Here is a 15,400-nt window from a genome sequence, read left to right as displayed (position 1 = left end):
GCAACTGGTTCATTTGTGCTGCTAGGTGCTCATGGAGTGCCGTGAGTTTCTTTAGCCAGGAGGTGTGGACCATGTCCGGGCCTTGTGCTGTCCAGTTTTTCATATCTGAGACTCTTTCATATCTGGCCTCATTCTCTTTCGTGTACCCCTTTAGGCGACTGGACAAGGCTTGGAGCCTTTGTTTGGCAGTTTCGAGTGCTTCAGGTATGGTCATCTGGATGTACCTCTCAGGTATCGGCCTTTTCATCACACCTCTCTGGGCCTTCGTCAATTGACTCACATCTTTTCGAGCCGCCTTGATCTTAGCCTCCAACCGTCTTTTCCATGGTAGGTAGCATATCTCATGGCTCCCATGGTTGCTCTTATAGCCAAGCATCTCTAGGATCACTGATGCTGAAGTGTATATCAACTCATTGATTTCCATGATTGTTATGGTAGGGATCGCCCTCAGTGCTCCATTCACAGTTTCCATGAGACTTTCAGATGGTCCTTCACATAGCTGTATATCAGGAGATATATATATATATATATATATAAAAACTCACCTGGCAGAAATAAATGACTCCATCCATTTTCATATCCGTTTATCCTCACAAGGTTCACCGGTGTACTGCATTCTATCCCAGATGTCTTTTGGCATTCAGTAGGGTACACCCTGAACTGGTTGCCAGGAAATTTCAGGGCTTGCATAGAGGAACAACCGTTCACGCTCACAATCACACCAAGGGACAATTTAGTGTTCCATTAACCTGCCATGCATGTTTGGGAATGTGGGAGGAAACTGGATTTCCTGACGAAAATCCACACAGGCACGGGGAGAACATGCAAACTCCACACAGAAAGACTAGAGCTGGAATCGAACCCTGCACCTCTGCACTGTGAGGCGGATGTGGTAACCAGTTGACTACTGACTACCAATAAATGCCTCTTTAATATTCAAATGTTATTCAAAATGATTACGCTCCCTTGAATTGCCACTAACAAAACAAGGGACCTTAGGTGAAACATAAAAATAAAAAAAGAATCTGGGCTTTTGATTCTACATATGGAATCAACATTATGTTCATGATCACTTCTTTATAAAAATTCCAGAAAGACCATTGAAAAGTCATTTTTATTGTTTAGTATTTCTCTTAATGCAAGCAATTTATTTGACCTTGACATGAAAATGTTATTTTTCCAAAGAACAAAATGAAGGCTAATATAGTACCATAGGGCACCAAGTTTTTTTTTTTTTGCCCAAATGAATAACTAAATATTAATTTAAACGTGAAAAAAACCTTCATCTATAGCTCAAGTAAAAGAAAGCAATATATAATTTAAGCACGGGACAAGGCACAAAGAAAAACAAATGTTGAAAGCCAGCACTTAATAGTTTTAGATTTTTTTTTTTTACTTTTGACTTTGCTCACCAGTATGCAGTTGAATGCTCAGTTTCAAATTAACAGTACAAAGTGCTTTGTCAAACCTAATTAAGTGTGTGTTGGGAAGTGCTTGGTGTGGTAAATGGAAAAAAAGGCCTCATTCTTTCTAAAATTTGGATCAATTAACTATCCTTTCAGCTTTCACTACTGTTTTTACTATTCATAATCCCACATACCTTTGTAATCTATTTTAAAAAATGGTGCAAATTGCAGTCACAGGCAATTCTGGAGACTTTGACTTTTGACAACACAATCGCCGAAGGAATCAGTCAAACTGGTGCGTTTGTTTTCCCCAAGAAATTTCGTCCACAGCCTGCTGTGACATCAGGTTATTAAGGGGTAACAGATGAATGTACACAAGGACACATAGGAAAATACTCTCAAGATTTTGTACAAATACTACATCATGAAATGGCACAGAAACAATGACTCTGTGAATCATGGTTGCTGCTGGTACTGGCTCTCTGTGGCTGTGTAGAAATCCTCCAGGACACTCTGCAGGTAGTCAAAGGTTGGACGGTCATCCGGTTTGTTCTTCCAACACTCTAGCATGATGTCATAGAGTTCCTTGGGACAACTGTCCTGACGCTGCATTCGGTAGCCCTTCTCCAGGGAACGGATCACCTCTGGATTGGTCATCCCTGAAAATACAAATCACTCCATGAAATTCACCATTGGAATTTGTTAAATAACAACGCCTTGAGCATTGAGAAGCATTGAGACGGACTCCTGTGGATTGGTTTGCGACGGCAATCAAATCTCACGACGGATTTATCGCATTGTCAAACATTGTATGGTCGTTCGATGAAGGCTGCTTCACAACAGTGATCGCTCTGTCCTACGTTATATCATCCGCAAGTGGAACTCTTTTTGCTGTTCCTTATTAACCTGCGCACATTGGTCTCTTGCATGGACTCCAGCTATGTAGATCATGCCCCCCACCCCGCATCTGCACTGAATTTAAAGGGAAGCTAGTCGGCTGTGTTCATGGCCAGAAGGGCGCAAAAGCCCTTTTCGAAGTGCACACATCTTCAAAAATAGCACAAGAGAGAAAACTCCACCCGCTGTTAAATGACTTGAATGATGAATTGTGATATTGATGGTGTGTGTGTGGGGTGGAGGTGTTTGGGGGGTGGGGCAACAGCGTATGCTGTATCAACACCAAAGTTGTTACCTGGGTACGGTGTGCGTCCATAACTGATGATCTCAGTCAGCAAAATGCCAAAAGACCAGACATCTGACTTAATCGTGAAACAGCCGTAGTTGATGGCTTCAGGGGCGGTCCACTTAATTGGAAATCTTGCTCCTGAAAAACCATAAAAGAATATTTCAGCTCATACATGAATAAAAAAGACGAAAATTCAGGCAGCTCATTGAAGACAAAATTAAATCATACTGTAGCATGTCGTACCTTCTCTTGCTGTGTATTCATTGTCTTCGATGATGCGAGCGAGCCCAAAGTCAGCAATTTTGCATACTAAAGCCTTATTGACTAGGATGTTGGCAGCCCTCAAGTCTCGGTGGATGTAATTCCTTTGCTCAATGAAGGCCATACCCTCCGCTATCTAGGAATAAACACGTCACAGTGGAAGAGTAAGAACCAACACCTTTGCGCTGTGTGTGACAAAATGATCACAATTTAAGTTGCAGAAGAGACTTTTCAGTTTCTGTTGGCTTCACTTTGTTGGTTTACCACTGCAGTGATACAGCATTACACAATGTGTGTTATGGTACAAATAGCTGTCTGTTTATTAGAATCAAAACAATAAACTACAAAGGATTTTTAGCAAGGTATTGAAAAGGTTCAACAAATCCAATGTAAGCCATATTCACATTGCAACATTAATGTGGATGTTTTCTAATTAGAGGGCTGAAGCTCTGAATGAGACTGTGTCATGTTCCTGTCCTTGGCCTGGCCAGCAGGTGGCACACTGAGCAGACTTTCTGGCTGCCAATCTTTCAATTAAGGAACTGTGTATTTAAGGACCAACAATCTGTCGGCTGGTTGTCGGAGTATTGTTTATGCCTTGATGCCTCATTGCCCATAGACTATTCTTGCTATAGATCTTGTCGTGATTCGCTTTTGAACTCTCGGTACCAATGGTTTTGTAAGTATTGGATTTTATTTTGTGAATTGGCTTTCTCTTACCTGGGCACAAAAGTCGATCAGTTTGGGAAGTGGGATGCGACTGCCTTCATCACTCTTGAGGAAGTCTAATAAACTACCTGCATGCATGATCACAGGCAGACACCATAAGTTCAATCCATGTAAACTGGGCTTTTAAACTTTCATCAGCAGCCGTCATGAGAAAATTGTCATCTTGATTCCTCTATTCTCAGCAGCAACCCCTGCCAGTCTTCGGGCAACAGGTGGGGTACTGAACTGGGTGCCAGCCAATCGCAGGGCACACATATTGATAAACAACCATTCACACTCACAATCACCCCTGGGCACAATTTAGAGCGTTCAATCAGCCGACAGACAATTTAGAGCATTCAATTAACCTATAATGCATGTTTTTGGAATATGGAAGGAAACTGGAACATCGAGAAAAAAACCCACGCGGGCATGGGGCACATGCAAACTCCACACAGAAAGGCCGGGGCTCGGAATCGAAACCCATGACCTCTGCACTGTGAGGCGGATGTGCTAACCAGTCGACCAGTGTGACGCCAAAAAATGAAACATGAACTTTTGAATTACCGGTAATTAAGAGGACTCATTTTGCACGTAGGCACTTATTTTGTTCATCTTTAAAAGGGCATTATTGACATCTGCTTAGAACGCTCTTGGAAATTCCTGACCTTTGATATAAACATGCAATGAGACAACACACACGCGCGCGTGCGCGCAAAAATAGAGGCTACGTACAGTGGTGGACAAACTACAGCCCGCGGGCCGGATACGGCCCATTGGTCTTTTTAATCCGGCCCGCCGAAGATTGGTGCACAATTAAGGTTTGATTGCATTCATTTCGTTTGGACTCGTAATGACAGGTATTTCAACACCAGGTGGCGCAGTTACTTCAAGTTGCAGAGCACAGGGGAAGACGAAGAAAGAGGGAGTAATGACCATGGAAGGGAAAGTGATATGTATCTGATTAAATGAAGTGGGTAACAAAGTACGAAACATTCGGGAGATGCCTGGAGTTGGAAAGACTCAAATCTACGAGACTTTGAAAAACAAGGAAGCGATTCTTACTCGGTCTGATTCTGGCAATTTCCATGCTCAGAGTGAATTACTTGTGGCTCGGGTAAATGAACATTTCCTAGAATGGTTTGATTGTTATCATGTTAAAAACTTTCCGCAAACTGGACCGCTAATAAGAGTCGGAGAGCAGTCAAATGTGTAGAGCGTGAACAACAGGGGGCTCAGTACACATCCTTGAGGAGAACCGGTGCTGAGTGTGATGGTAGAGGAGAATGTTACATTATTACTGGCATACAAAGACATTGTGCTACCTTCTTTATTTTCTATTTCTATTTCTAACTTTTGGCCGGCCCTCCACAATATTTTCTGCTTCTCATTTGCCCCCCCCCCCCCCCCCCCCCCTGGGAAAATAATTGCCCACCCCTGGGCTAGGAAGTCATTGTGATGAAGAAACCTGACCTCTTCAAATCAAACAAAATTTAAATGATAGCTATCTGTAGTCATTGGTTATGTAATACAACGGTGCTAATGCTAATGTGCTGAACAACGTGCTTGTTGCGCGGGTCACTGTCTCTCCTGCTTTTGTTTGAACTACAATTAAAACCATGTTCTAGTGTGACAAGATTTACACATACCCTTTTCCATCAATTCAGTGATAATATAAATGGGCTCCTCCTTGGTGACCACAGCATGGAGTCGCACCAGTTTGTCGTGCTGTAAAGTCTTCATCAGGTTGGCCTCAGCCATGAAGGCTTCCACTGACATGCTCCCAGGTTTCATGGTCTTCACTGCTACCTTGGTGTGTTTGTTGTATGTAGCTGAACACAGAACAACATTGAACGCAAGACACTGAAATGCCGCCCTCCAAACAGACATCACCACAGAGTCGGCAAGGTGCTTGGATGTGTTGTACCTAGCCAGACTTCTCCAAATTGGCCAGCGCCAAGCCTCTTCTCCAGCTTAAGCGATGACCTTTGGATCTCCCAGGCGTCTTTCTCCCAAGGCTTCTCTGGTTTAGGACTCAGGCAAGGGTTGGTCAGGGTCTGGCAAAGGCCATCGCCTTGCTCTGGACGGAATGAGAAATTGATTTACCCGTACAAGATCTGTTTCAGTATATTTAGTTTTTATCATATGAACACACACGAAATTTGGGTCAAGAAGTTTTATAGTTCAGCTAAGGTCAGATGAGAGAGCAAATTGAGCATCGTAGTACAACAGATATTGTCACCACATAAAGATGGTGTTTAGATCGACTTCCCCAAGATCAAAATTTAGGAAAATCCTACTCACTCTTGTAATGCTTGACCATCTCTTGCAGGGTACTGAATGTGATCCGGGGAGAGATGTAAAATCCACCATTGTCCAGCATACGGATTTTATAATGTTTAACAGTGTCACCAGATGGGCCATCACTGTCCCTGACGGACAGGGAGAAGCTTCCTGTGAAAAGAAACCACAAGACCATTCATGCTCATGCATATATTTTTTAAAAATCATCATGTTTGTCATTTTCATCTTTTGTGGTTATGTTTGACTTGGGTTTGACTTCACAGTAGCTTAATTATCTTTTTTGTGCCTTGATAGTGCAACGTGTTTGGTTGCAGTTTGGTTATTTGCCGTTATTTCCCTTTCTGCTTGTTGTGTGATGTGGGCTCATCAGTGCTCCTCCCCCGTCAGCCAAACAGCTCCCTCCGCCGCTTAACCGACTTTTTACACCACTGTGAGCATTTATAAAAACAACTCTTCAATTTCTCCTATACAAGGTAACCAAAACCGGACTCCTTGTTGGCCCAGCAGAAGATGGGATGGGCTGAACGGTGGCTCATTTGGACGAGTCAGGACTGGTCCATTAAAACAGGCAAATTTCACCGAGGCTCAAGAATAGAGGTGAAATGTGCTATAATGTTTTTTACCTTTTGAGGTATTTAAAGCATATCAGACACGACACATACTGCTTTGAATTGTGAGCGCCCCCCCCCCACAACATTCTGACACATCTCCCTACATGCCAAAATGGAGGCATATTGTCATCATCTTATATTAATAGAAGCAATTTTTATTATTATTGCTTTAAACATCTCCTCTGGATGTTGGCTGTCTGCTAAACTGGGCCACATCCTTAGTTGAACAGATCATTCAGTTCTACCCTAGAAATGAAATTATTCATAAAAATAACAATCAGAATTCTGTTCCGTTTTCATGTTTTCCAGGGGAAAAAAAATATAAAAATGACTTTGAGTATTATTTTAGGAGGGTGACAATATGCAGGACTTCGGTATAAATCAAGTTAGTAGTCAAATAAGTTTGGAACGTTTAGCTTTGGTAGAAGTTGAGCTGTGCGATGTTTTGAATAAACTGCACCATACTTGACTCACCCTTGTTGGTCTCGCTGTCTCGGATCATGAACGATCCTACTCTGTTCCCAGGGGCCAGCAGCTGCCTCTCGGCATCTCTCCTGCTCACGCCCTTAAAGAACCACCTCAACAACAGGAAACAGCCATTAGAGCAGAAACCACATCTCAATCCAAAAAATGTTTCACTTTCCCTTCAAGCTGTGTTTTGTGCTTTATTTTACAGCATTGCCATGCTAATTTATTCTGTTTAAATAAAATCACATTTGAGCTTCCCAATCATGAAAAATGCAGCTTAATACAAAGAAATGCATGCAGTTTTTTCATTTTAGGTCAAGAAATATCAGGAGAGGGTCTTTATGATTTTGTCACATAAAGTGACATAAACCACTATTTGTAATACTCTAACAAACAGTTTGTAAGTAAAGATACCATGAATAGCCTTACATGCCCTTGAAATAACATAAACAGACCCTTACTATGTTTAATTAATGTCTCTAACTAGTGTTGGTTGTACTGTATTTATACTTTTGATTCATAAAGTAATCTTTTGATTTTGTATTGCAGGCCAAATTTGTCATAGGCTGAACTGCATCCTTTGTTTTTAGATGAAAAAAAAAATTGGATTATACCTGTCTCCATCCCAAATCTCTGATATTAGTATTCATACACAAGCAGCCCATTCCGGACGCCGCTTCTACTCTTCTATTCAGCTGTGTCTTGATCTGACATTCGGAATTCGAATAGATGGGTCTTATTTTCTCAAAAACAACTGTCGTTGACTTTGTTTGAATAGTATCACTTGATCATGTCTCTTCGAAAATTTCATACAGAAAAAAAGCATGCATCATTCCTGCTGATATCGTATCAAAGCGTTATTGGTATCGAAGAGTACACTAGGTTGCAATATCGGTATCGTATCGGAAGTGAGCGAGTTGTATCGGGACATCTCTATTAATTTTGTGCTCTTCTGACTCATTCTATTAAAAATACATTTGTCATGTGATGATGAAACTGTCAAAATGACCTAAGGACATCAAGGCAATTAATTGATATGCTGAGAAAAATAGAACTGTTGGCAATTAGACTTTAATCTTCGGATGTGTTCCTTAATATTAGAGACCACAAAAGTTGCGCCATGACAGCAAAAGACACATTTTCTTCTTTTCCTTGTTACAAACCAGATCAGCCTTCTAATGATGAAGTTGTTATTGCATTGTAAGGTCATAGTGTTACTTGTGTAAGTCTACTTACTCCTCCGCCTCCAGGGTGTCTTTAGCAATATAATTGCTGGGGATGAAGCCTTCTTGACCTGTCGAGATCGACATCGCTCGCCACCACTCCCCTGATCTAAACAGAGAGACAACAAAGGATATTCATTGAATGAAATTTGTTTCGATGAACGAATCAAGCCAGAAAGCAAATATGTATATCACTGGTGACTCTACTCACTCCTCCAAAATTTTAAGTCGGTCTCCCTTCTTGAAGCCAAGGTCTCCATCATGAATGGCATCATAATCGTACAGTGCGATAGCAATGGTGTCCCCTGCGTCAACATGGAAGAAGGAGAAAATTTCGTCTGTGTATATTTGAGTGCTCATAGATGAATATCCATCCTTCGATTTGTTTCATAGCAATGTCAATACCGCACATACCACCACCTGCCACCCTCAAGCTAAAGTATTTAGTGTCCTCTACTCCTCTACGCTTAAAACCTGCCTCTGTTAATCATAAATGGAAAGGGAACCGACGGTATTTATTATCATTACAGACATTTTATTTTAGCTGTAGTCCAGAAAGCTAGCAAGTCAGCTATTTCAGTCTTCCAACGAGAAAAATGTGCAATGGAAAAAAAGACCTGAATCTGACTTTTGCCCAGTATAGCATATAACAGCGTTTTGGTTCTGAAATTTCGACACTATCTGAAAACGTCAGTGTCACTACACACATCCCTTGTTATCGAGTGAAACTTATTTTTAAGGGAATTGTATGACAGCTATGAATGTTAAAATCCATCCATCTTCTCCACCATTTGTCCGCATTGGGTTACAGGTAGCTTCTGGAGCCCATCCGCCTCATGTGAAATGTCATTTGTCTCTTTAGTTGTAAAACGTCAGATTATGGTGATAGTTCCCTATTTCCATTATTTCTTACAGAAACAATGATACGATATTGAGGTGGCCAAAAACATCCAGAAAAAAAGAAATGACATTCAATATAAGAGGTTCCACTGTACTACTTAATATTAGGCACTTGTCAGTCATGTGACTGACCATCCCGTTTTAGTGCTGAGATCTTTGCGACGATGACGTAGGATACCATCCCGTGGCCAAAACTATTCTCTTTCCTTTGCGTGTTGAATTTGCTTGCTTGTGTGTACTGCCCAACATGGTGCCGAGCAACGTTGCATAAGTGCAAGGTCAGGCAATGTGATACATTGCAGAGGATGCAAATACAAGTAGTGGAGGGTGACGATGAAGCAGAAAAAGAGTGCAAAAGAGGGTTGTACGAACCATCTGTTAAGTTTGCATTGGAGGGTGTTTTGCTCTGTGGACAAAAAAAAAAAAAATGAATACATAGTAACACATGAAACAAACATAGGTACAAGCACATATTTGACAGAGAGGAAGGACTTATTCTTACCATCTTTAAATATCTGAGCCTTGTTGTTAGGTTTTCACTTGCTCAGTATATAAAAAGCAACCAGGAAGTAAAACTCGCTGTGTGTGCTATATCATGCTGCATCTAAAGGTTGAGTGATCTTGGCTGTTGCTTAATAGTGAGGTTTTAATCACGCATCTCCAGCCTTTTTGACGCTCTGCTTCTGCTTTCGTCAATTCTCCTTTCTTCACTTTGGGTGAAAGACAGGAAGCAACGGCCAGGGGAACCACACTTATTAAATAGCAGCAGTGCACTGCTACCCAGTCCTTCCAATTGTCCAAATTCCCAGGACCGAAATCTAACCATTCCTAATTTGCAACCCAACAACAATTTTATGCAGACTTTTTGTCATATAACGACATGTATTTTTAGGATAAAAGATAAAAGTGGGCAGCGCGGCGGTTCATCATGTCCGCCTCACAGTGCAGAGGTGCAGGGTTCGATTCCGGCTCTGGCCTTCCAGTGTGGAGTTTGCATGTTTTCCCCGTGCCCGTGTGGGTTTTCTCCGGGTACTCTGGTTTCCTCCCACATTATTGAAAAAAAAAGTACAATCTTTCGACTGGACTGGTTGGATTTTTTTTTGTAAGTGTTAATTTTAACTCCATTTCTATCATAGTAACTGCTTACACTTTTAGAATTTCCTACCGTGGGATCTTTGACGTAGTGGGTTGTCTGTGAACTTTTCTGCACCTCACTCTTCCCTTTCTGAAGATAGTCCCGGTCCTTCTTTGAGCCTACACAGCCCATGGTGACGTCCTCCTACTTGAGAACGAGAGCAGAAGAGACTTTCAGACGTCATCAAAGAATTCCTTTGTAATATCTTTTTGACAGTTTTGTTGTTTTTAAATGTTACCAATAGCTGTGGTTAATGTTCATGGCTTGTAAGATTGTCAAAATGCTACTTGAGTATATCATGACTTCATATTACTCTCTTGTTCTGGAGTATCCATTGAGCTCCATCAGAGCACATACTGTACAGCATGTAAGATGCCTATTGGAGAGATTTTTTTAAACCATCCCTGATTATACAATACTGTCTTGTATGTATCGCCAATATGTCTAAAATGTGACTGGGAGACATACAACTAGAAAATCACAAGATACGATATATAGAGGACAAATGCTCCTTTTGACATTTATGCAGTCAGCTGACTGCCCATGCGATATCTGGAGTGCAGTTTCACTTGATGTTTTTATTGACTGTAACTGTGTAAGAACAGAACCAGTCAGCTCAGATACTGTGGTCATATGCATTTTTGCATACAGCCACACTGAACTGCTTCGAGGCTTTCGGTCATTGTATTGAGATGAGAATACAATATACCAAAGGATGTGTGTGCGTGCGTGTGTGTGTGTGTGTGAGTACACCACCATTAGAAATCTGTGTAGCCCAGGGGTGTCGAAACTTTTTTTGTTTGAGGCCCAGACACAGAAAAATGGAAAAAAGTTGTTACATTTTTTTTTTTGTCATGCATGCCTCTGAAAAATAGATGGCGGGCTGGCAAATGGCCCCGGGCCGTAGTTTGAACACCCCGGATGTAGCCCCCAGTTAAGCCCCATCCAGCATGTTATGTGATATTGTAGAATATATTTAGGAATTATTTTCTCAGCACCCCTATGTATCGGACAAGTCCTCGTTTTGTCCCGGGAGAGAGAGAAAAAAAATCCCAATCGCATTTGTTAGTAGTTTGATACAAAAATAAAATTCTGACAAGGTGTTAACAATTGAGCATGACTTATTTGCTTTTGCAAGAGAACTACAATGTTTTGACATTTTTGGTGAAAAGTTTTGTTTTACAGTATGTGTTAAAAGTTTTGCAAAAATCGGCAATCGTTATGAATACATAACTGAAGCCCTCAGAAAAAAACTGTAATTGTTGGATATAAATATACAAAATTTGAAAGGTTTTCCTTTCTGACAAATTTTGTTTTGACAAAATAACCAATAATGACAAAAAAGATGAGTCACATATCAACGGGATAGTTGCTATGCCAAGAATGTTTCCTCGATTCATTCATTTTAATAATGAGCATTGCAATGTCAGTCCTGACACATCGGTCCTTGTTTTGTGCGGGGTCTCGTGGTTCTATCCATTTACAAGCACAGTTGGTTGACTTTAAGGCACATGGGCTGGCACTTCCAGCCGTTATATCGTCAACAAGCAGATAAGTGGGGCTCTCTCGAAATAATTTCAAGAATCATCCACCACTTCCTGTTGCGTCAAGGGATATATCACTTGTATTGTATTGTAAATTGATTGAGAGATGATTTAATCCTATTCTGCAATATGGCTATGTTCCTTCTAATATATTGTTTAGCTTTGTACAAGTGTTAGCTAAAACACTGACGTTTTTGAAAAATTGGCAAACGAAAGCATTTTTGTGTCAATGTGTGTGTTTTGTTGAGAGAGAGATCATGTCATAAAATGGATGGTGAAAATTGCTTTCAGATGAGTTTAACCAAGGAAGACCCACCAAGGAATAGGAACTGGACAAATGATACATGAGGAAATTGAAGTGAACAAGGAAAAAAAAAGAGGAAGAACCGTGTGTGAAATTAAATGAACTTTAAATGAACCCACAGGGGTGAACAGGTATGTTGTACGTAAATGACATGAATGGTGTAGAAATGGAACGAATGACTGGGTGACTGATCTGTGGAGCATGGTTGAAAGTGGCATATTATCTGCATGGTTGCAAATTCTTCAACATGTGTGGAAAGAATAGAAGTTAAAAATGTGAGTGACTGATGAATTAACATTGAATCAGTGACTTTGCCCACTTTAAGATAATCAATAATACTGGTTATGATTTATTAAGTCTGTTTTTTGTGATGGCCCGGTGCTCAAGTGGTTAGGGTCCACCCCAAAAATGGGATTTGGAGGTGACAAATGGAGCACACTTAAGTAATTTGCAAAGCAGCAGCACAGGGCGCCATGCTCAAATATACCTTCGTCTTATTTTCATGGCCAAGAAGTGTTTTTAAAATAAATATTATTAATAGAAATAATATTTCATCCAAATAATTATAAGATAAGATAAGATATCCTTTATTTGTCCCACAATGGGGAAATTTACAGCCTCCAGCAGCAAGAATGTAATAAAGTAAAAGGACGAAAAGAAACTCAAACAGGGATATGAGCTGCTGGAGAGGCAGCCACTCAGGGGGCGCCATCATCAAAAATGAATTCACTATTGTTCATTCATTCATTCATTCATCTTCCTAACCGCTTGATCCTCACTAGGGTCGCGGGGGGTGCTGGAGCCTATCCCAGCTGTCTTCGGGCAGTAGGCGGGGAACACCCTGAATCGGTTGCCAGCCAATTGCAGGGCACACAGAGACGAACAACCATTCGCACTCACACTCACACCTAGGGACAATTTAGAGTGTTCAATCAGCCTGCCATGCATATTTTTGGAATGTGGGAGGAAACCGGAGCACCCGGAGAAAAATTCACTATTGTGTTTAGTGATATATGACACAATCGGACTCATGAATGAATTCGGGTTGGATCTACACCGTCGTAAAAATTAGGATCCCCTGTATGTACAAGCTTTGAAATGTAGTGGCTACTTTGCTCTATTCCCTTTTATTTTCTGTTTTGATTTCTCCTGGTTCCCATTTTGGGCAGCAAACTAGAGTTTTGATGCTGGGTTTAAATTGCACCCTCTGCTGGTTGCGATCTTATTGTGAAAGTCATTTCTTCGAACCAGCAACTGGAAAGCATAACTCAGTTGATAAGGGGTGTGAAACTTGTTTTAGTCACAGGTCACATCGTAGTCATGTTTTTTTTCTGCATAATGATCTAATCTTATTACATACAATACAGTATACATAACTGTTCCTGTTTTTGATTGAATTTGCAATTATAAACCACAAAAGCAAATATAAATCTTTAAAAAAAAACTACAACTTTCTCTTCAATTATATTAAGAAGGGATTCGGTAAAAAAAAGTAACATCTCTTAAAAATGAAGAATAACTGCATTTTCTCTGCTCCAATAAAAATACAAAAAAAAAACCCAACCCTGTTTGGGCAGAAAAAAAAGTCAAGACTTTATTTGCTTTAGATTGCCCATTTGCTACAAACTGTAAAGTGATTGGGCCGGCCTGATGTGACCAGCCTCTGTTTTAGAGGTTAGATTGATTTAATTCGAACCACAAAATTGATGATTGAATGAATCACATGTTCCCAGGACACTCTCTTTGCACTGTTTCATGGAACAAATAAGAAGCAATGTCTTCATGATTTATCAGTCGTCATTAGTTGCTAAAATGTTGAATGAATGACCAATAACGAGGAGTTTACATGCTCCTTTGCATAATCGTGGAGGGTATTGAACAAAATTTTGCCTAGAATGTTATAGTTTGAAATACAGCACAGACACTTAAACAATGATTTGGCCGGGGTATGATGTAATGTTGGCATTTTTTTAAGAAAGGTTTTCACAACACACGGAGGACCGCTCCCATTTTATATGAATAAAAATTATATATATATATATATATATATATATATATATATATATATATATATATATATATATATATATATATATATATATATATATATATATATATATATATATCGGATTCCTTTTTGATATATATATATATATATAATGTGTGTGTATATATTTTTTTTTTCAAAAAAGGAAGGAAATATATATTTTTCAAAAAGGAATCCGAGGATTAAAGCAGGTCTAAGAGGGACATGACTCTAGCCTCCTATTGCATGACATATTTATTTGTGACAACACACGGAAACAGTGCTAAAAACACTCAAACTTCGTGAAACATCACGGATAGTACCGACGGACCACGGATAATTTGGGCGCAAACGGTGTGAATCTTTCCCAGCATTAAAAAAAAAAAGTTAAAATCATCAATCATTTCGGTGCAGCTAACGTTTCGTTTATGCTAGGATAAAATCAAACTCCTAACCTAAATTCACTCAGTGTGTTTTTGATCACAACAAATTTTTAACAATGTTTATAATTTCGTTTTTAGGACAATTTGGAATGCTTGGCTCGACAGTGATGTCACAATATATAAAAAAAGAAAAGAAAACTCACCGCCGTTTTAAACGAGCACTCCTATGACGAGTAGTTTAATAAAATTATTCTGCCAGAGTCCCGGGTCTGAAATTATTCCTCATTTCGTTCTAGCAGCTTCCATTGCCAATGTGCTTCAAAATGAGGAGCACAGCAACTGCGACTTGGACGAGGAAGTTGGGAGTGTGCTGCTGTTAATCTTGAGCGAACAGAGAAAAAGGGGAACCAGCTCTCCGAATCTTCCACTTTTACATTATTTGTTTGATTTTGCTTTCGTTGTATTGAACAACACCGCCGTTTTTCACAATGCACTTTTTCTTGCATTGAAAACATGTTTAAAATGTAGCCCATATACAGTAGTTAATGTCGTCATCTCTATTCTTATGGTTTAATCCATTAGAGGTCGCTACAGAGAGTCGTCCTTTCCCATCTAATCGTCCAACTACGTCTTCCAGTGTATACAGTGAGTATGAACCCTCTCCTAGGTCCTCCTCTCCCTGTTGAACTCACAATAATAAACTCACAATCTTTTTGCTGAACGTGTCCGTGCGTTCAAGGCCCGGTCTCTCTAAATTTGTCTCCAAAACGTGACTGTACCTCTGATGAGCCCATTTAAAATTCAGTTCAGTTTGGTCACTCAAAAAGAGAACATTAACATCTTTAGCTACCATACATTATGGCTGGCCGCACCAGTTTTATGAACCTGTCCATCGATCCATCCATTTTCTAAACTGCTCATGGTTCCAGGTGTGCTGGAGC

General features: G+C 40.2%; 1 protein-coding gene across 3 annotated transcripts; it reads right to left on the bottom strand.

Annotated features, from left to right (window-relative positions):
* Positions 1–1,095: 1,095 nt before the first annotated feature.
* Positions 1,096–15,066, bottom strand: hck (HCK proto-oncogene, Src family tyrosine kinase). Of its 3 annotated transcripts, none has more exons than XM_052059802.1 (13): positions 14,663–15,066; positions 10,233–10,349; positions 9,440–9,473; positions 8,379–8,472; positions 8,181–8,276; positions 6,951–7,054; positions 5,866–6,015; positions 5,489–5,641; positions 5,211–5,393; positions 3,574–3,650; positions 2,836–2,989; positions 2,599–2,730; positions 1,096–2,065 (listed from the first exon to the last, which is right to left on the bottom strand). In XM_052059802.1, exons 2-13 carry the CDS (start codon positions 10,332–10,334, stop codon positions 1,863–1,865), a joined length of 1,482 nt encoding a protein of 493 aa, XP_051915762.1. In that variant the 5' UTR covers positions 10,335–10,349; positions 14,663–15,066; the 3' UTR covers positions 1,096–1,862. The 3 variants fall into 3 exon arrangements, with proteins under 3 accessions (XP_051915762.1, XP_051915763.1, XP_051915764.1); XM_052059803.1 differs by having other exon boundaries at positions 10,233–10,346; XM_052059804.1 differs by lacking the exons at positions 9,440–9,473; positions 14,663–15,066 and having other exon boundaries at positions 10,233–10,338.
* Between the last annotated feature and the right edge of the window lie 334 nt (positions 15,067–15,400).

The sequence above is a fragment of the Hippocampus zosterae genome, chromosome 2, assembly GCF_025434085.1.
Source record: "Hippocampus zosterae strain Florida chromosome 2, ASM2543408v3, whole genome shotgun sequence".
Lineage (NCBI taxonomy): Eukaryota > Metazoa > Chordata > Actinopteri > Syngnathiformes > Syngnathidae > Hippocampus > Hippocampus zosterae.
The sequence above is the reverse complement of the archived record's forward strand: the minus strand, read 5'-3'. Positions and strand labels throughout refer to the sequence as shown.

Coding starts and splice junctions, on each gene's coding strand:
- hck (XM_052059802.1), bottom strand. CDS start 10,334: ATGGGCTGTGTAGGCTCAAAGAAGGACCGGGACTATCTTCAGAAAGGG. Junction 7,055..8,180: donor GACACCCTGGAGGCGGAGGA/GTAAGTAGACTT, acceptor CCTGTTGTTGAG/GTGGTTCTTTAAGGGCGTGA. Junction 2,731..2,835: donor TGAATACACAGCAAGAGAAG/GTACGACATGCT, acceptor ATGGTTTTTCAG/GAGCAAGATTTCCAATTAAG.